The 23,352-nt window shown below is 33.7% G+C and overlaps 1 protein-coding gene and 1 long non-coding RNA gene across 2 annotated transcripts; both read right to left on the bottom strand.

Moving 5' to 3' along the window:
- Window positions 1-9,777: 9,777 nt before the first annotated feature.
- Window positions 9,778-12,994, bottom strand: LOC149906739 (uncharacterized). Its single transcript, XM_090104922.1, has 2 exons — window positions 12,761-12,994; window positions 9,778-11,678 (listed from the first exon to the last, which is right to left on the bottom strand). Exons 1-2 carry the CDS (start codon window positions 12,918-12,920, stop codon window positions 11,236-11,238), a joined length of 603 nt encoding a protein of 200 aa, XP_089961048.1. The 5' UTR covers window positions 12,921-12,994; the 3' UTR covers window positions 9,778-11,235.
- Window positions 12,995-19,508: 6,514 nt separating this feature from the next.
- Window positions 19,509-21,792, bottom strand: LOC149906738 (uncharacterized). The gene is made up of 2 exons (XR_016457026.1): window positions 21,607-21,792; window positions 19,509-19,919 (listed from the first exon to the last, which is right to left on the bottom strand). It is a non-coding gene; the product is annotated as an uncharacterized LOC149906738 (long non-coding RNA).
- Between the last annotated feature and the right edge of the window lie 1,560 nt (window positions 21,793-23,352).

Below are 23,352 nucleotides of genomic sequence, written 5' to 3'. Positions count from 1 at the left end.
TCACATTTGCGATTTTAAGAACGTGCCACATTATTTTCGACTTTATAACTATGAACTTAGAATGTGTTTTTATATATCCATTTCCGATGAAAGGAATGAAGTTTCTATGTACATAATATATGTACGTAGATTGCATAAAAATTGGATCGATATTGAAATTAATTAAAGAACCGTGTTATTCTTTTACTTTTTAGTATTTTGAACTGTAAATCAAAGAATTTACTACGATGACCGGAATCTAATTAATTTCCTTCTCCCCGAGTGTTTTTCTGCTGTTATAAGCATAGAGATAGTATGTAGGTATAAGGTACTGTTAATAAGTACTATAAGCGATTTCCCGCCAATTTACAATTCAATATAAAAATGATTTGCTTGAACTTATACAAACATTTTGTTTGATTTTAGAGAAGATTTAGATATCTATAGTTTGTACTGATCTGTATGTACCTATTTTTGAGGCTAAGTATGTGAATATCTAAATTCTTCTTATGGCTGAAAACTCAAACTCTATCTTTCATATTCATATCAACATTCTCATCATCAACATCTTTTACACGTATATAAATAGAGTTTACCATAGGTTTATCGATTGAATTGTTTGAATAATATCATTTGTAACATAACTTGCGCGCCATTAATACTACCAATAAAAAAAACAGTAGCTCATTAATTAAAAAAAATACCCAAAATGTAAAAGCACAGATTATGTACGTGTTGTATCTATATTGTAAGTTGTAACATTGTTGTCAACAGGTTGGAGCCTCTCGAGTTGAGAACAAAACAAGCGTCTGTCTCAAGATATTTGAGTGTCTGACGCTTTGTAACTTGAATTATTTCGACAGACTCTTTCCAGTCTTTACGTTAATTTTTTTTAATATAAAATGCAGGTGGCTTTATGTTAAAAAGTTAAAAAGTAGAATGCAAATGACATAATGCTTCTGTAGTACGCGAATAAAAATAGTTATTTATATAGCACTTGATATACATATACAGTTATCATGACAATAGGTATCTACCTACCTAACATAATATTAAACATACCTACTTAGTAGTTATCATTAAAACACTCAATTGTCAATTAAGCTTTTACTTAGTAGATTGTAGAGCTAAATCTCTATATATGTGTATCTTAAATTGATGAACGATGGCTCTACATTACTTTCAATCCTTAACATTTATAAAAACTTATGAAATTTTCTTTCAAATAAATTGATTGTTACCTACCAATAAAAAAAACAATCATTTTCTTCTAAGAACTAAAATAGGTACATCACGAAAGTACGAAATCCGGGAGAGTCATTCACGAAAAATCAATTCATCTCCCCATTTCTGGGCCTACCCCAATATACTTCATATAAAAATACCTTTTACGTATTTGTATAATAAGATTATGAAGTAATTTTGTAGAATTGTATAATTAGTTACATAATTTTATAATTTTTTCTTTTAAATTAATGTTTCTTTACTTCTGAAAAGCTTCTGAATATGCTCTGGTTAGCTTATCTGTTAGTTAATATCACAAAAAGTCACAACTGAAAGTTTGAAAAATATATCTCAAAAAGTGTTAGATAGGCTATCCGTAAGTTTATAAGCAATTGTAGTGAAAGATGCACTTACCTACCTAGGTAGGTACTACAATTATAGAAAATAAATATAGGTTATGGTCGCAATTGATTTCAAAGATAAATTAATCTCCTATCCTATAGGTATATTTATTACCTGTATAGTGTTACACTCATAGGATACGACAGGTGGCTAAATTTTAACTCACTAACTAACTTTTATGTTATACTCAGGATACGACAGGTGGCTAAATTTTAACTAAAATCACAGAATAATAACTACCTAGTAGGTAGCTTAAAATTAAATTAGGTAGTTAGGTATAAATATGACTCACAAAAACACAAATAACTACAACTACTAATAAATTGACACCAAGTTTAGTTTCAAATAATCAATTGCATGCACAATAGATGAAAAAAAATAACAATAGCATTATTTGTTGTGTGGTCAACCATTGTGGCCTTTCTAAGAGATATTATGGTTATTGTCCAAAAATAGTCAAGTTGGGGAAATACCCAGGGGCATATTATAAAGATTATATTTGACCCTTTTAAGGTGTGAACATTTTGAATATTTTGTGACTCAAAAGAAACAAATATATCATTATAAGTACATCTAACTAGCTGTGCTCCGCGGTTATACAAGCAGTGCTCCGCTCCTGATGGTCTTAGCGAGATGATATATAGCCGATAGCCTTCCTCGATAAATGGGCTATCTAATACAGAAAGAATTTTTCAAATTGGACCAGTAGTTCCTGAGATTAGCGCGTTCAAACAAACAAACTCTTCAGCTTTATACCATTAGTATAGATATGAAACGATTTCTTATTCTTATGCTGAAGATATTATTAAAAAATTATTTTCTAAATAAATTATCTAATACTAGCTGTGCCGCGCGGTTTCACTCGCATTACTCTGCTCCTGTTGGTCTTAGCATGATTTGTATACGTAGTATATTATTATTAGTCTGTGGCATGATGATATATAAGCCTATATTACTCGTGGATAATGTAGCTTTCGAATGGTGAAAGAATTTTACAATCGGTCCAGTAGTTTATGAGCCTATTCATTACAATCAAACAAACAAACAAAGTTTTCCTCTTTTTAATATTAGTGTAGATGAAAATTAAAAACGTATGTGTAAATTAATCTTAATATCTAAATAACTTTTTAACAAACCATCTCATAAATGTATTTTGGCGTAGGTACCTATTGAAATCAAAATACGCAACAAGATAAAATTTAATAGTGTTCGAAAGTGCAATATAAAGCGCTGAGAGCATTTTAATTAGAAAAGCTCTGCTGTACTTTCTTGGATCTATCAAATAAAACTTACTTTTATTAGCTCTTTTCTACATTCACTGTTAAAAGACGTTATATCACTTAAGGTTTCTCATTGCCACTATTACATTTTCTAGACTTATAAAATAAAACCAAATTTGAACCTACCAAACAAAATGATAGGTCTTAGTTTAAAGCTCTACGAGGTAAATAAAGGATAAATAAATATAAGTTAGCAAGGTAACTATTTTCAGGAACTGTTATCTCGTTTATTATTTGTTTTGCCAGTTTACTGCTAATCGTGACGAACTGTGGATTCTTCCTGGAACCTAGGACACACTTCACTGGTCGCCTTGAAAAGGTAACTAAAAAATCTTAGAATGTTAACAAAATAATTAGGAAAAAGAATTATAGCAAAAGTATAGAATTCTTATCGAAATCTTTGAAATTTCCTCGAGTTATTAAATCTGTAAGTAATAAAGGGGTAGTAAATATAAGCAATTTACGTTAATTAATGCTTAGTGCATCACTATCGGGCTCCGTGCGGGATCGATTCGAGCGACGTTGCCGCGCCGCTTCGTTTTGTTTGGGTTGTGTGCCGCGCCGCTCGGCGCCAAACATCGTACAAAAACTTTTGTGAATCGTACGCGTTATCGGCCGGCTAGTGAATTAGTGCATTCTTCATTCAAATAAAGTTTAGTAATAGTTTATTTAATCTGTGCTCGGACGATTTACGTTTTTTTAACTGTGGTTGAAAATTTGAAATACATAGTAGGGTGGTGGCACCAATTATCGGCCATGTCAACTTTTTTTGAACTTTGACTGGATGTAATTTTTACATTAATAGCTTTTTCTTTCTTACAGTGCCTTTTTTGGGTAGAGAGATATTGAAACTCCATTACTACATTTGCAAAATTACGAATCCATTGTTACTTTATTAAATATAGAATTTTTATTTCGAATATGCCGATTTCCCTCAATATCGGCCACTAACACCAAACTAACACCCTAATATCTGCCGTCTTTGGCCCTAATATCGGCATACCTTTTCTAAGGTAAGTAAGATCAATAAAACTTAAAACTGGTAACATTTTTTATTATCAATTGAGATACAAATCATTTTTTTAACTCACCTATCATGATTGGTCTTTTCGTTACATTGTCTTAAAAACTAAAAGTAATGTACCTAGTTCAGTATTCTTCAGACAAATAAAGATATGGGATTAAATGAGACTTATGTCCATCAACTAGAAAAAGAATTGGTTTGGAAATGTTATCAGAAATCACCCAATCATTAAAGCCATTTGCAACATATTCATAGAATACTACGAGTACATTCACTTCTAGTGCACCCACTATTTGATAAACCAAGAAACCAGGAGATTGGTGTGCTATTAACGATTACTTTAGGTGGTCTACGGATGTAGGGAAAACAACCATGGGAGGCAAAGATTTTCCTTATGCAGATATGACTAGCAAAACAGTTATTGTTACTTTTTCACTGCCCTTAGCAACTTCATAAATGTTGTATTACTTTTGTCTTCGGACAAATACTCGTCTCATCCCTATTAAATATTCTCAGTGGATCTTGTAATATGTCTTCCGTGTCCGATTGATTTTAAGTCATTAAACCACTTCTTGTAAGTCATTAAACCACTTTCTTCTGTAACTACAGCCCTGGCCAGCGTATTAGCTTCTGGAGCCTTTTCATTAAGAATTGAATCTCTTTTTAAAAACAAGGAATACCACTTTTTCCCTGAATTTCCATTGGATTGGTTCGTTTATCATCTTTTATAATATTTTAACGCAATTGCGGTTTTCCTAGATCACGTTCCTACGATAGCCATCCGTATCAACCACTGAAAAATTTCTTCTCCTTCATTTTGGTTTAACCCATTGAGCCCCGAACGGCCCGATCGGGCCGCGACACAATAGATTTTCTATTGTGTGATTCCGGGGCCTGATGGATTAAGACGGTATCTCTACCAACTGTGCAATCTGTGTCTATTCTTCCATGAAGTCTATCTTGTAAAGTGGTCCTCAGAATGTCGTATTGTCGAGATGCTTCTCTGATGCTCATATTTTGATGGCATTCACTGCCTCTATTGTTTTACTACGGTCAACAAAAAGGAAACGTTTGCAATGGCCAACGTTTTCCTTTTTGTTGATCGTTTGGGAGTTTTGATTGAGAAGGCATGATTTTGGCATAGCTCAACAAAAATTAAAATACATCTTGTATCACCTTCCTAGTAGAAAAGGTTTTACTAAGGTGGCCGTTATTACGCATCGATTCACTATATATCGGCCGTAGCTAATAAAAATTGTTTTTAGGCGGCCGACTTTAGGATCTAATGATCAAACGGAGCTGTTGTTTCATTTCTAACCTTATTAATGCTACTGCTGACATTTAAAATAGCTAAACAAGTTATTTAAAATTTTCATGCATTACCCCAATATCGACCACCCGGCCGATATTGAGATTTATCAATAAATATAGATCCCTAATCTCGGCCCCGCAATTATTTTATTAAAAAGACAAGTAAATGTAAAAACGCACTATCTTATCGAAAATTTGAATGTTTTTCTTTAAGAACACATAAAATTTAATACTATAGGTTTGTTTAAGTCGACTCAGGGATTTGACTCAGCAATGTCGCCAAATCACTCACGTCTGTACCTTCGCGTGCTCTATGGCCAACTGAATGTTCCACAGTTGAGGTACCCGCACCCAAATTTGGGAGGTTTTGCGTATGTATATAGAGTAACTTATTGCATAAAAACTTTTATGATTTAGGATCGATTTTTATAGTTATATTCAATTTTCTCGAAAAGGCCGATATTAGGAGACGGCCGATGATAGGAGACTCCACCCTATAACGTGGTGAATAGAGGTTTTTGTTTAATTAGTGGACTAGTGATTTTGTAAACATGTTTCATTCAAGAGAGTTGCATTGGGGATTTGTGATTTTGTATTCAATGGTCCTTTAACCTTTTCTTTATATTTTGGTCAAAACCCCCTTCGAAATATATTAGGTATGCTTTTCATACTATGGACCCTTCGATTATTCTTCATAATAAAATATTGGAATGTATACCTACCTACCTAATTTGTTTTAGTTTGTGTACTGTTTGTTAATTAATGCAAATTACCAAATCAGAATTCTTAATATTAAGTATATTATGTAGGTAACTACCAAATATCGATTTAAATCGATATTTGGTAGTTACCTACGTACGAGATTGGACTCCATTGGAATTTGATGAAATTTTTCACACTGTAGTTAAGTTTGAGTTGACCTGTATAATATACCCACCTATGTTGTTGATATGTATTAAATTAAAATAAAGAAAATGTAAAAAATAGCAGTATATTTTATACCTCCCCCCAACGGTCCAGGCCTTGTCGCGGCGGAGGGGCTCAGTAGCTCAGAGTTATGGCCCTCTGAGTGAAGCGAAATTGGACCAGCGAGGGGCTGAACGGCTGGTTTAGAGTCGGGGAGATTCGACCGGCCCGACGGCCAGGGCTAGGTGTGGCCCAGCGGCCGCTGTGTGCGGCGTGGGATGGCGGCCAGAGGTCGTGGCTTGGCGGACCCCGTGTCCACTAGGCAAAGGTGGCGCTGAACGGCAGTTGGGGTTGGAAAGCCTCGACTGACCCGACGGCAAAGGTCCTGTTTGTGGGCCAGAGAGGAGCCGGCTTTTATGCGGCGGTGGATGGCGGCCAGTGGTCGCGGCGCGGCGGGCCTGCTGGTTGGCAAGCCACACCGTGCAGCGGAGGGCGGGATCCCGACGCGTCATTGTGATGACGCGCGGAGACTCCTGCAGAGAGGTGTGGGGCGGCGGCCGCTGTAAAACGGCCGTCTGCCAACTCGTAATCCGGTCCGTGGGGCCGGACCGAGGGCCGCCACCTCTGGTGAGGTGGGGGCTGCGAGGTAATCTCTATAAAAGTGCGTCGGAGGGTCCCCCGACGTGTATTTCACACATCGGAGGACCTTCCGGCGTGCACCCTCCGGCCGGACGGTGATGGGGTCGGGGGTTCGGGGGAACGCGGATGATGGAGCGGGGAAAAATCCATTGTCTGCGCGTTGGTGGCGTAAGCCTTCGTTCCAGCAGCCACCAGCGAGGGGGGTTTTCTAGTGGTGGGCCTGGAAACGGGCATCTGCTGGGCGGGACACGCGGTAGAGTCGTAACCGTTCCCGCAGTTCCGTCCAAAGCAGCGCGATGGAACAGAGTGGGGTTTTAGTCGGTAGGAATCCGACATAACCACGGCCCCATCCCCGGGAGCCGGGGGTATCTAAGAAGATTTCCCCACTATAAAAAAAAAAAAAAAAAAAAAAAGTATATTTTATACCTAGTAGATTCATAATGAAGTCTGAAAAACTACGGAATCGTTTCATTAGATACTTTGCGTGAGCTTACGGTGCAAGCTTTTCTCTATAAGCTAGCTATGGCCTATGTCTAAACAATACTGTTCCTAACTCCCCAATCTACAGAGTATGTATAATATTACCTAATACCTACGAATCTATAGCCTCTGTGCATATTACTTACTAGCGGTCCGCCCCGGCTTCGCCCGTACCTACATATTTCGCAATAAAAGGTAGCCTAGGTATGTTCTTTCTCTGGGTCTAAAGATTGTCTGTGCCAAATTTCATCAAAATCGGTTGAGAGGTTTAAAGTTTAAACCTCTAGCGGGAAAGCGTCAGATAGACAGACTGACAGAGTTTCGCATTTATAATATTAGTAGGGATGTAGGTATACCCACAGACTAATAATAATATACATACTACGTATACAAGTATACCTGTACAGTTTCACTTACAAGGTCACATTTAATCGTTCAATAATTTGTAGGTCATTGACCTATTAAGAACTAGGTAATAGATATGTACCTACTACCTATCAATATGCTGAGTATATCATATACCTACTTACGCGATTATCCTAGGTATTATGTTCTTATTCTTTGTATAAGAAAACCTGAAAGTAATATTTTATTAACTATTGTAGATAAGATGCCTTCGAAATATTATCTTAATTTTGAACAGTATTTTTTGTATATTCGGAACTTTTGTATACCTGAATTCTGAAGGTCTTTCTGAACAGGTCTATAGGACGTGAAGTATCATTTATTTATATTTACTAGCTGTCCCGGCAAACGTTGTTCTGCCTTACTCATGTTATGAAAAATAGATGTTGGCTGATTCTCAGACCTCGATATGCACAGAAAATTTCACGAGAATCGGTCCAGACGTCTTGGAGGAGTATGGTAACTAACATTGTGACACGAGAATTTTATATATTAGATATAGGTATGTTATATTTATATTTTATTCATTTTATTACATTTAAATTCATTTTTATTACATTTAAAATATTTCACTCGATGATTCTGTTAACCACAAAGGCGGGTAATTTATTATTTTACTTACCTATAATTTTACTGATCGATGTAAAACAGAACATTACCCATAACGAATAACATCACATACCTGCATATTACACACCTATTTTTTTTATGTCACACTGTTCACAATTTTGAGGATGACATGGAAAGTTCTATTCCAAGAATCGTCAGCCCACGGACTGGACACACCGAGATGGAGTTTTTGTTGACTTGACGATGACTCCTTTCTCATTAGTTAAATTCACATTAATTACCTAAAAGCTTAATTATCTTCTATTTAAATTTGAAATATTCGTGGAATTTTGGTGGGAAAAATAATTTTAGACGTATTTTTCGAAGTATACAAGAAATCATAGCCTATATATTTTTCCATTTTTTTTTCTATAGGTAGGAATATGTTGTAGGTTTCCATACATTGATGTTTAAGTCTATCCAAATCCCACCATTCATGCATGACAACATAAGTTTGTTTGTTTGTTAGTACTAATCTCAGGAACAACTGCTGCGATTTTGTGGCGCTAAAACCAATAGTGGCGGAGCAATGCGGGTAAAACTGCGGAGCACAGCTAATACCGAATACGGTTTAGGAATAAGGTAAGCCACAGGATCTACGAGTCTCGAGGGAACTCGGTCAAAATGGTCATAACTATGATCTTAGTATCTCCCCCTGGGGAAGAATTGTATAGCTACGTGCTGTCTTTGCTAACATAACCTTTATTTAATCTGATTTATGTAATACGTTAAGAAGGGCAAAGCCAACAGTCAAAGTAAGACATATTTGACAAGCTAGTCGTAATATTCAAAAAAGCTGAATCATAAGACATGCGATTAATACTTAAATACATAATCTCTTTCGATTTTAAATTAATACTGGATTATTTCCTAAATTTGCTTATTATTTCTTACTGTACAAAATCATTAGATAAGCTTAACTTGAAAATGAAAGAGGCAGGACTAAATTATTATTATATTATGAACTTTATATTTGAGTTCAAAAGTGTGTGTGTGTGTCTAAGTTATTTTATCGAAATCTAAAATTATATCCGTTATGTGCGCAGAGATAAAAATCTTATAGGTACTACCTATGTCTTTGATTCTGGAATTTTCTGGAACTTTGACTCTCATAGTTTTAGTGCTCTACAAATATTCATGATCATCTGCAATCATCATCAGAACGACCATGCTGACATTGAGCCTAATCCACAGCCCAACTGACCCAACTCATTGGGAAAGAAAGAAAATACAATTATTTTAATGGCATAAAATCATACTTATACCTACTTATTACTTATTAATATGTTTTATAAATCTGAAGAGTTTGTTTGTTTGAACGTGCTAATTTAGTCTGATTTGATTTCGGTGTTAGATAATAGCCCATTTATCGGCTATAGGTATAATATTATTATCATCACGCTACTCAAGAGCGGAGCACTGCGGGTAAAACCGCGGGGCACAGCTAGTTACAGAGCAGGGAAAAAAAGATTTGGTTTTTATAGCATGTTTAATTTCATTAAAATGTTACAAAAGTATCATCATGTAATTCTAAGAATGGATGTACTTGTAAGGGTAATTGGTATCGTTTTTATAAGTGATAACTGATAAGTGAAGCCCCTTATGACTTATCATTTAGTGGGGTATTTTACAGATCGATTCTGATTACAGGCTAGTAAATGTTCTGTTTTATCTATTGAGGATCGAACCCAGGACATCTTGTTTCATCGTAACGAGATACACTATGACTTACAAATTACATACAATGTAATACCACAGACTAATAATAATATACTACGTATACAAGTAATACGTTTATTTTATGAAATTCTATTATTATCTATTACTAATATATAAAAAAGTAAATATAAAGTAAAATTTTAATTGTATAATTATGATAAATCCTTCTCCTCATCCTCCTAATAGTAAAATTTTAGTAACAATTTTCATTCCAAATGAAAACAATTTTATTTAAGTGGGAGGAATCGAAATAAAAAGCTTACGAACATCGCATATTTTTTTTTATTTACGGCAATCACAGAATAATTTTAATCTCCACTAATTTAAAACTAAATTACCACTAACAATTCAACAATGATTTTTCAATCCCTGTCGAAACTTATCCGTCCAATTAAGTGTTACACGATAATATCAAAATGTCACCTGTGAACTGTCAATTGAACTGCATTTTGAAATGTTAGTTCTATACGCTTATACATTATTCGACGAATAAGTTTTAACCAAGGATTAAAAAATTAGCCCTGTAAATTAAGATGACAGATAATAAACCATAGAAATAATATATTTTTATTAACACGCTTTTATTAGCTCTGATGAAATATTCGTATGTTTGTATGTAACTGACTCCAGCCCCCCTAGTCAAGTGGTTTATCTACAGCTTACGTCAATCTCATACATTCGTAGTCTATTCTATTGAACGCTACGCTAACAGAAAGCCACTTGACTAGGGGGGCTGTATTCTCAATATTGATCAACTTTAAACGGACAGTTTCAATATATCTTACTGCCCCATATACCTATACTGGACATTGGCGAAGTCCCTTTTTATTGGGTTGAGCCATTAATTAAGAGAAGAAGAAGAAGAATATATCTTAGGAATGGTAACTAAAAATGAATACTAATAATGGATTGCTTAAAACATAAAAGTACTTGCATCTAAAGACATTGGACGAGTTGGTTATACATTTAATCATCGATTGTACCTTTATAATTTCAATGAATATTTATAACGTCAAAACCATACAACATATAGAATTTTACGTATTTTTTCTTAATTAACTAACAATTTAATGTAGTACTTTAACTTATACAAAAAAAGGATTGTACTGTATTAACTATGAACTATTTTTTAACAACTTACTTATATTCTAATATCACCATCGATCGTCACACATAGAGATCATAATATGAACACTTCACTGTGTTATACTAGTCTTTGATCTTCTTTGATAAATCAAAATCCTTGGAATAAAACTGTCAGTGTTTCCGCGATGACGCTTGCGCGGCCATTTCATTTAGTATCAAATCTTGAATTTTATTCCTAACAACTAACTTCCTTAACGGATCCAATTCCCTCAAAAACGGTGTTAGACTCTTAAGGTACATCAGGTCGTAATCATCTTCTTCAGAATTCGCCTGACTTGACCTGTCTTCTGGCAGTGGATCGATTGCAAAATCTTCACTATAGCTCGTTTCATCCCACGGCTCGAATTTAATATGTTTCGGTGACTCGTCAGGTTCAACTACCAGGACCTCATAATCTTCGGTAGATTTGTAGTCCGATTGCTGCAGGAACCACAGCGCCTTGAAATACTTCCATTTGCCTTTGTATTCCTTGATGTCATGTTTGATGCGAGCCCTTCTCACCTCTCGTTTAAATAAGTCTCGAATTGTCTTCCATTTCATACGCACTTTGCTCTCTGGAAATTAATTATTGATTTTGTAAGTTATTTATTAATTATTATCAATTTCTTAAAATTAGTCCCTACTAGGTAATAGGTAGGTAGTTACTAGTTACCTAGTGTAAAGGTTGTCTCAGCTTGGATAATTCTATGAATCAAAATCAATTCTAAAACTAACAAAATAATAAATTCTACCCGGGTAGAAACCGGGCGAACAGCTAGTCTATATAAGTAATACTATCTATACCTTGTATGTAAGTAACAAAATTGGAGTGTCTATTTTTAATATTGAAATAACCAAATAATTTTAACTAAATGCACATGAATGTATAAAGTGTTAAGTGTACATAATATACTAACAAAATAATAATTTTTACAATTTTTGTCTGTCTGTCTGTCAGGCTGATCTCAGGAATGGCTGAACCGACTTTAAGAGACTTTCACTGACATAATATAGGAAGGAATATCGTTATAAGGAGTTAGAACGAAAGAACTTAGGTATACCTACTGATATTCCCACAGGAATATTAATTTATAAGGAAGGAGGAGGAGGATTATAAGGAAAAACTAATTCACGCGCGCGGGTGAAACCGCGGGGCTTAACTAGTTCACTACAAAATCTGTGTGATTGGCGGGTAATATTTGTCTAGAATAAAGTCTCTTTTTTATTATGCTACAGCTGTCAGATAAACGAACAATTAACTAGGTACTAATTGGGTACTAATTATATATGTAGTAAGAATTTTCGGAATTGTAAATTGTTCATTATAATATATGTACTATTGCATTAGATATAGATATAAAATAATTGATATCAATAAAATCATCACTAGCAGACTGCAGCAGGCAATATTTAAAAAAAAGTGAGGTTAGGTTTGTTTGTTTACATTTTCGAATTGAGTACAAGAATCCAAAATTATAAGATTTAGAATTATACAGAACAACAAGTACTTATTTTAATAATATCCACTAAAATATACCTAGTATCATATTATGAAGTAATAGATGTGCAATTTGACGTTTATTTTGGTATTTAAACGTGGTATTTCTCCCGCCATCTTGTTTTATAGGCGAACAACACAAGCGACATGGCGGCTTACCTGGCACGTTCAATATATCACTAATTTGTCCCCAAGCAATAGAAGCATCAGTTCTGTCTTGGTAATCTGGGTTCCATATACACTCGCGCTTCTTTACCTCCTCTATGAGAATAGGGATATTCTGTGAATGGAACATTTTTATTGCACCTTGTCGCGACATCGTACGCGCGACAACCTGCGTGAAACAAACGATCGAGCGACTGCACAGCGACTGGCACTGTATAGTGAAAACGGGCAAAGCTAGCCTGTAATCTATGTGGGTTGCGCCGCGCGACGTTGCCGCGTTGTGCATCGAGAAAGCCGCGCGACACATCGCGTGCCGCGTGGCGTCTTGTCAATTGTCTGGTGTAGATATAGTATTCATAGCCCGTGGACCATAATAATGGAATCGTGATACGCGTTCCCTGTAATAATATTAATATTATTAATAGCAACGTATTTTGCCGCTTCTTAAACAACAATGTTTAAATTTAAACAAGTGACATTATTGTAAAACTGCATTGTAATATTGGTACTGTATGTTGCAGTAGGTTTAACACACTGGCAAAGACTATGACTTGTATACGTAGTATATTATTATTAGTCTGTGCTATGACTATGCTATAAAAATAGATATGGGGAAATAGGTAATTGAATATCCTCTATTTAACCCTTTTTACCCTTATGTTTAAAAAATAAGACCAATTGAGTACCTATTGAGTCGATATAAATTCTAAATTAACATTCTTCAATTTAACTTTTTTTATAGTTGTAGCTTGTAGGTAACCTATTCATAAAAGGTAATAAAAATACCTTTATATAAGATGGTTAATAGAATCATAAGGTATATTATTTTATATATTAATTATTATAGCTAATAATAATGAGTAATTAACAGTAAAAAATGAAGACTTTTTGGTATTTAAAAAATAAAATATGAAAATCGCGCTTTGTCAATTTCGCTGCCATCTCTCATAAAATAACGGTACTAACATAAAATAGACGTTGAAGTTTAAACGTAGTTCTGACGTAAACTCATAGATGACGCTGATACAAAATGCCGAGCGTAAGGTAGTCGACGGACGACGACCGACGCGACGCCGCGCGCGGGCTTGGGTAAACGGTGAAATCTCTACTATGGAATAATGATATTATCTGTAGTGAAATTAAACAACTTTTCAGCTTAAATAGTGTTACAAAAATAATGTTTCAGCATTTTAATTCAGATAGTTGGAATATATCTGGTAAATAATTAATATAAAAAAATTCTCAGATAGGTATAAATATCAAGAGCTCAAGAGTTCAAAGGGGGCGCTTTAGAAAACATTATAATTATGTATGTTAAAAATTTTCTTCAAAATTTCTCATTTGAGTTTTAAATCTTATATATAAAAATGGATCGCAAAATGTGTTGGTAAGCGCATAACTCGAGAACGGCTGAACCGATTTCGATAATTCTTTTTTTTATTATATTCCTTGAAGTACGAGGATGGTTCTTATGTAGAGAAAACGTAAACATGTACCACGGGCGAAGCCGGGGCGGACCGCTAGTTCTATATAATAATGTCGGCAAATCTAATGTACATATACATAGTTTAATATAGGTACTACTTAAGCAGGGGCTTATCTTTTATATTATGGTCGTTTGGGCGACCGGCGACCGCCCGGCGCGGTTCCATATTATAATTTATAGGTTTGTAAAAAAAATTACTTAGATCATAGACAATCTGATTGTAGGTAGTAGGTACCTATAAATTATAATATTATCTATCTACAGGTAAAGGAGTACTACAGTACTAATGTCTCCTCTTCTATAACAGCTGCTGTTATTGCAATTTATACCTTTCTATGGTAATAATATGTAAGTTTCCTCGTATGTAATTTTTCGTTTTATGATTTATTAATAACTAGCTTCGCCCCGCGGTTTTACCCGCATTGCATCGCTCCTGTTGGTCTTAGCGTGATGATAGCCTTCCTCGATAAATGGGCTATCTAACACTGAAATAATTTTTCAAATTGGACCTTCCTGAGATTAGCGCGATCAAACAAACGAACAAATTCTTCAGCTTTATAGTATGTATTATTTTATATTGTATTAGTAATTAGTATAGAAGTAAATATACTAAAAGCGAGCTTAGCTGACTTTTAGGACGTAGAAAATGATTAGGAACTAAGTAGGAAGTTTCTATTATAAAAATAAAGCCACAATATTCGTCCACATTTATTTAGAGACATCAGTATAAAATATATGAGATATAAAACAGTACAGTCGTAACTTAAACTAAAATATATAAATATACAAATATAAAATATTTTAATTTATTAAAATTAAATATCTCTCAACTGTAAAAGATCGTATCAGAGAGGTGTGATATAAATAAATAAGTTCCGATACAAAATATTCATAAAATAAATATAATTCGTGTGAATGGATTCACTGTGATAGATTTAAAATATGTATGTTTATTATAAATATATTTTAAATTTAAAAATAAAATATTATTTAAATAAATATTTATCACAGTGAATAGGACTATGAAGATGATAGGGAGAATGGTTAATAAACTTTATTTAGAAAAGATGTTCATTTCTTAAAATAGTTTAGAAATAGATTGCACTAATTTTAGATAAGATTAATTTTGACACAATTAATTTATAAATTTATTTTCAAAAGCTAACTCATACTAATTAACTGGAAACAGAACTTAGGTAAAACATTGTGTATACATTAGTTTATTATATACATAATAAACTATAATTATATTGAAGTTTATTAACGATTCTCAGATGACGAAGAATAGATTTACACAAGATTATTGTGAACCATGGACGTATAAAAAAAGACGGACGCCGTTTTACGAACAAACAACGTGAAGCCACCGTAGTAAGCTAGCGATCGTGTAAAGACAATAAACACGCACACATTCTCACCATAGTAAGCTAGTCGACCGCCATTACGTCGTGAACTACCTCAGACTGATTAACTGCGTCACTGTTTCACAAATAATATTTAAAATGCCGTCTTGCGTGGTTAAATGGTGTCGCAACAGTACGTCTTTTTTTATACGTCCATGTTGTGAACTATAACATCGATTACAATTAATAATGTATTATTCTAAACATTTACATACGTTTGGCAGATACATAGAAACGCGGAATGTATGACATCTTATACACGAAAATTAATTTTCCAATTTTTTTGGTGTTAGCCGTAAATACAAATTAATTAATACTTTAATTACAATTATAATGAATCATTTAACAAATATGTACGTATGGGTTGTGCTTAACCTCAATATTTAAATTAACAATAAAATTATAATTAGGTATTATGTTATTTACATAGCCATGAAACAAATCATAAGAAGCGTAAGCAATACATAATATTTATACACAACAACATTACCTTCTATTAAATTCATTAATTACAATTGAAATTCGGTCAAAATATAAATTCCGTAGTAGGATATTTTTCAAACCATCTAATTTGGCACGGCAATGCAATATTAAAAGCGAAAAACAAATGTATAATTGTAACATTTTCTATACCTATGTATGCTGCTAAAGTGTAATAATAGGAGAAAATACTAAACTAATACTGTAATGTTGATAATCCTTGTTTGTGTTTCCATAATTTTCCATAATATTTTTTCTCTGTAAGTATTTCAATTTTATGCTATTTTGCGAAGAAAAGTTTTTTTTATAACATCGATATCGCATAGAATACCTAATTAATAATTATTTACTCAAATTATTACAACTTGTAAATAACCAAGGGTAGCTAGGATATCTAAGTTAGGAACTAGGACATTTTAGATGTTGAATTACAACCATAGGTTGAGGTATGACATTTTATTGAAATTCTCATTTATTTAACATTTTCAATCTGAGATGTAAGTATTTATTGTCTCTTTCACTCTCCCTTGAATGACGACGAGTATGAAAGTGACAACTTATTAGAATAAAAAAGAGTAGATGTAAGGAACTCGAGGCAAGAAGCGAATTCTAATGTTTGTTCAAAAAATACAGGTCTGAATATTTTTATGTTGGCAACACTGGGCCACTATATGTCATGTTCATAATGTTGCCATCATTAATACATATTCAGGAAACATTTTGGAATAATTTTAATTTTTATTTGTTTTGTCTTTATACTTTTACTGAAACTGTCCTCATCTTCCTAACTGATTTGAAGTTATCAAGCCAGTACTTAAAATTTTAGACATAAAAATAAAATCTTACTCACTGACAGTGAAACCTCGACATTAATGATGTGATTTTTCATTTGAGGTGTTAGTCCTTCTAAACATTTTACAATTTCACAGTCTCTATATTTAAACTAAAATACTGATTTTCGATTAAACATAAAAATTATCATATTTCTCAATAAGAAGATTTTCTTTAAAATTTTGAGTACTGGCAATAATAACCTAGGTAAAAAGCATTCAAACAATATTTGGCAACATTATTCTTGTAGAAACTAGCGTTGAAAGCGTATTTGTAAATATTCGCATTAAATCTGAATTTTCTAACACCAATATCTTAATCTATTATAAATTAATTAAATCTACGATATTATATGTGGAATACTTAAACTAAACATCGATTACATCGAACAGCAAGATAATACAATGTCTTCATTTATTTTTATAACAAATTAATACTTACGTGATTTATTTGTTATTTGGAATATAATTTTGTTGCAATAATAAATAATTTGGTTACGTTTTAATTTTCTTAACTAAATGCTTAAAGCACCCAAAGAATTATTTCCAATTCGTTTACAATGGTATACGACATATCAAAGCCACTATTTAGTACAACATAGTGGTTTGCAATTAAATAAAATTGATATAACATCATATTGTTTTTGCAATACCTTTAGTATGCAGTTAACACCTATATGTTTTCACATTATTTCTCAAAACTATACAATCAAAACCATAGTCCAAATAACGAACTAACACATCAATCTCAGCTTAACCACGAAAATGATCAACTTCAGAAACAAGAGTTTACTAGACCTTACATTAAGATTAACATCAATAAAGAAACTTGTATAGAATCTAATATATGTAATGACAAGTATGGATCAATTATTGGACCCATATATAAAGTGAGATTTAGATATATGATACCACGTTTAAAAAGGTCTTACAAAATATCGGTAAACTCATATCAGAAATAAATACCGAATCATTTCAGCTAGAAGAAAACAAAAATATCATCGATTAAACGAGTACTTGATTTATTTAGAACACTCTTTTCAGTCTCTTAAGATTAAAATGCTAAGATTTCAAACAAAACAAATCATTCGGAAGTGGTTTGGGAAATATATTTGACGACTCAAAATCGAACGAAAAATAATAGCTACAGGCCCATGTTGAAAAAGTTATGGGTCATTTGAACCACCAAGTGACCTATCTAGAACGATATAAGAGCATAAAATAATAAGATTCAGCACTATGCCGTCACTTGTAAGCTGTCCAACTGAGTGCTGATGAGAATTCGATTTCGAAAGTACAGGTAGAGATTTTTTCTCCTTGTCTCCATGATTTATGTACGGCGTTGCGGAATAATGGATTAAAAGCAGTATAGAAATAGTATGACACAGATGCCGTATCCATAGGTCACCCTGGTGGTTCAAATGACCCATAACTTTTTCAACATGGGCCTGTAGTCTATAAATTTAAATTATTTAAAACTCCAGATGAAAATTACACAATTTGATAGATTAGAGAGCATATTACGTATTATTACGTTATTAATAACAGGGTATATTAAATTAATATTATAATGATCAAAATGGTCACACAATTAGGTATTATAAATTGATTGCATTTTCGCAATCTGTATTAAGCAACATTTTAAGTTAAAAATTACAATATTACCCTTTAAGTACACCGAGATTAAAAGTGGATTTACACTATAATACATGTAGCTACAATATGGGAATAATCCGACCTGCGATTTTAATTAGGTATAGTGATGTTTTTCAATAGCTTTTCCTATGGCAGCCCCATCAAAGTGGGCAAAAATTTTGCACGCCTTGGGTTGTACTTTCTATTCATAAGACTTTTGTTGAAACAAAGTTTCAGTTTGGGCATAGTGTAAGCCTTCATCAAGGGTTAAAGTTCGCGATGTTTTAGCAGCCATGGCGGAATTAGTACTACTTGTATTATAATGTAAACCGTATCTGTTTATATACTATTACATTTATGTGATACTTATAAGTGATACAAACATGGCCACAAGCATGTTTTCGATTAACATTAAGTTTACATTAGCGATAAATTTTGGAATTTTCCTTAAAAGAAACTCATTAAATTTTGTTCAATCGGACGGTAGGGTTAGGATAACATATTTATAAGTATATTTTTGAAATAAATATATACATGGTATAACAGGAAATTCGTAATACTTTTCTTGATAAAAATAATTTCAGATTATGTTTCATGATATGTAACGAATATATTCCTCTGTAATAAATAATGATCTCTATTGTCATTGACTGAATAATACAAGAACGAATATCCGTTTTAAGTCTATAATAGGTTTACAATTAAACACATAAAAAATCCTAATAAAAAAATCTCATATAAATCCTTAAAAACAATAAAAGGACTAGAAATAGAGTTCCAAAAGTTATATCAAAATACAAATTAAAATTACCGTTAAATGGTAAGACTACTAACTTAATGATTCTACACATACAGAACCACAGGTTAACTTATATTACAATATATTTATACTAGAACGGCATCTGACTGTGACTGAATATCGAATATTACTGAGACATCAAATATTATAGATGAGAATAAACAATGCTACAAGTCTATATCTCATATAGAAGATAACTATGCAATTCATCAACTAAACACACCATAAACACAATTAAGTACTCAAAAGTTACAGACCAAGGTAAACTAAACAATATTTACACCACCAATCACAGAGAGACGCCAGAGATTATTCTAGAAGTATGGTCAATGTTTAGGTGTCGCTGCCTGCTGAGGGTTGCTTGATCAGGTCGACCTCGCGCCCCACGCTAGCCTGGGTTTTGAGCTTGGGTCTGTACTCCTGGCCGTCCACCACGCTGACGGGCTTGGGGGCAGCGTGGGGCGCCGGCACGTGGTAGTCGGAGCGATACTTCCTGTTGTACCAGTGGATGCAGACGCACCTGGAAGGAAGGTTATAGTGAGAAAAAAAGAAGGTGTCACATCTAGACAAAAGTTTATAAGTAAAGGTATTGTTATTTAAATATGAACTACAACATGATACTCGTTCCTATTGATATAGGTAGAATTATACTAGATCTATTTTAGAAGTTATATTAAACACAAAACTTCATACAAGATTCTAAGTTTCTTTAAATTCATGTCGCGATGTCAGTTGTACAAGGAATTGAAATCTTTGAAAGATTACATTTCTTGCATTGGAATTCTTAACTACAATACTGGCTAAAGTTCTGCACTAGATTCATTGAGAGTCGAATATCTTGAAGATAAACAAGTGCTTCTATTTCCAATTCGATAGTAATTACTACCGATATATCAGAATTTCAATTAGTTAAGTAGGTACCGCATTGCATTTGGTGCATATGTTACGAACAATGGCAAATACTAGTTTGGAAGATGCTTCAAAGAACAAGGCCCTAGAGATTTTTAGCATGCCCTAGATACTAAGGCTTGCAAACATTGTTCCATATGAACGTATTCAGTAATTACCGTGAGTTGTCTCCACATAACTAGATCGGCTTTCATTAGTCTAATAACTTATCAAACTTTAATTAAGCTGAGTAACGAAATGGTTTTGTTACGAGCGGTAAAAACGCCGTTTACATTCTGTTACTGGCTGATAACGAAATTTCATACGAGTATAAACTTTATAGCAATAGTACCGTTATAAATGGAATCATGAACAAAAATTAAAAAAGTAGAGCAGACATAGACACAGACATATAATTCAATGTATGTATTAGTTATCGTTTCCCGAAATAGATAAAAATAATATATAAAAGCTAAGCTAAGAATTTTACAATTTGGTTTATAAAAAAGGGATATTATATTTCGCACTTTGAGCATGAAATTTGTTACGAAGGTAAGGAAATTTTCGATGTTCGTATCAAAGTGACATTGGACAGGGCTTATGGGCTGGAAAAGGGTAACATATATGGTGAACAACGATCCAATTTTTTTGAAACGATTGGATTAGGAAAAGATGATATTAATTATTAACTATATATTAGCAAATGATATTAACATATCACACGTTAATAACCCTTCCAATCCTACTACATCCTGCTGTTAATATAAACGCGGAAGTTTGTGAGGATGGATGGTTAGGATAGGAGAATTAATATGTAGGTCTGTTACTCTTTAACAAAAAATGAAAAAATCGGAATTGCTTGAAAATTTCTAATATAGCCTAGAATAGCGTACTGTTCTATATCAAGATTCCGAGTAAAACTGCGGACTGAAATACTACAGAATCTTTATCGATGGCATTTCTCTGAATCGCGTAATTGATTTTTTTTCACTTGTGTATAGGCAGAGTAAGAGGCAGAGCTATTCGTATAGAAAAGAGTAGGTACATCCAATACCGGAAACATTTCTTCATTACTGTATCCTGCCTTATTTATTATTATTTTTCTTTTTAGATTGGAAGATCGACCCGCCTTCCGACAAATGATATGAATTCCTTCAAAAAAAGAGCCTATGCGCCTCCCTCAAGGCCGGCAAAACAATCGTAAGGTTACCTGACGTTGCAATTGCTATGGGCGGCGGTGATCACCTTACATCAAGTGTACCTCCCGCTCCTTTGCCGGTTGTAGTATTAAAAAAAAAACTTTATCAGTGACCACTTACCTCATCACTGCTCCAATGATGCCGGCTCCAATAAGAGCAGCCCCTGCTCCCATCAAGTAGTAGCGGTGCTGCGCGGCCTCCGCCCCCGGGGACAGCTGTACCAGCCCGACTACCAGTACCACGATCCCCAGGAGAAGGGAACCCACTACTGCATGCAGGAATGCCGTCTGGAATGTGGTGAAGAGGAATTAATGGCAGAAGTGTATGTTGTGACGAAATAAAGATTAAAGAAACAGTGTTGTTTGTATGTTTTTTTTGGAAAATAATTCTGAATCCTTTTAGAATAATTGAAAATATCAAGAGGAGAAGTTATTGTTTTTGTTAAAAACAATAAGATTGTTTTTGTAAAAACAATAAGACTCGCTCTTCTAATAAATTACTGATAAAATATAATAATTTATACTTTTAATAATAAACATTTGTTATTGTGATATCTGGTGAATGGTGATATCTCTAAGTTCTTTTGTTATCTAAACTTCCATTTTGATATCACGTTTAGCAACTTTAAACATAAGCAACGGACAAGTTTATTTATTTCCTAGTATTCCCAAATAAAGTTAAATAATTTGGAAAATCCAAAAGTGCACGCCTCATAATTTTTTTTTAATAAATATTTATTAATTATTATTTTTGTTTATTTAATAACAATTAAACCACATCGAATCAGACCCTGAAAAATGAAAGGGTTCTATTCCTGAGCATACTCAAGCGTAAGAGAAAAAAAAAGACTCGATTAGTAAAGTATTTCGGTCGCTATCGTGTTAACAAGAAAAAGGATCCGCACATACAGACACACGGACGTCCAAGACAGAACTTTTTTAAACTGTTTTTTAACTAGATTAAATAACAAAAATGACATCAAAAATATCATGAACGTTAAAAATAGTGTTTTTTCTTAATATGTGTGTGTATGTATTATCTTACAAGTGCAATGTATGATACATAAAGACATTTTAAGTTTGAAAAATCAGATGTTTTGCGCGAAGTGACAGTAGTACCCACCTCAACGCTTCGCTTATGAGGCGTGCAATTCATTACACCATTTGTCACGACAAGTTTAAAGTTACGAGACAAAATACACAATAATTCAGTATTTTGTAACCGTAGTTTCATCGTGTGCCAAGACTGTAAATATAACGTTTAAATTCTGTGCTTTACTCGACTTTCCAAAAAGCTTTGATATATCCTCAGGGTTTGTATTTTAATACCATTATAATTTACTATACATCATAATAGAATATATAATGATACCTACATAAAAAATATAAAACGGAAATACCAAAGATACATCATGTAAGTATATTTGATCGAAACACTGACACAAAATTTCGGGTCATTTGTAACAGGATGGCGGTTCTACAGGGGTATGAAAAATGATGGTCAGAACGCTGATACCGGATACCTTAAGATACTGTAATATAAAATATTAAGATAAAATATTATAGTATCTTCACCGTGTGTGACGCGCTTAAAGCACGTTAAAGTCTAGTAAGATTCTAACGTTCAGCAAGATAGGATAGATACCATATGAATTTACCTTCCTACAGAAGTACAGTTCATGCCGGAACCGATGATCCGGCGAGGGGGTGGCCTCCTCCAGCCCTCTGCCGACCTGCAGGGGCAGCTGGGAGGGCCGCCGCCCCCCGCCCGCGCGCTTCTCCGCCCGCCGCCGCTCATGCCGCACGGCCACTGCGGGCATTGCTCCAATCATTTTTTTAGCTGTACCTGCAACCCGCGGTTTACCCT

Source organism: Colias eurytheme, chromosome 8, assembly GCF_061535395.1.
Source record: "Colias eurytheme isolate Ceu_HAF_F1 chromosome 8, ilColEury1 Martin Lab GWU primary, whole genome shotgun sequence".
NCBI classification, from domain to species: Eukaryota; Metazoa; Arthropoda; class Insecta; order Lepidoptera; family Pieridae; genus Colias; species Colias eurytheme.
This window is presented reverse-complemented; position numbering and strand designations above follow the sequence as displayed.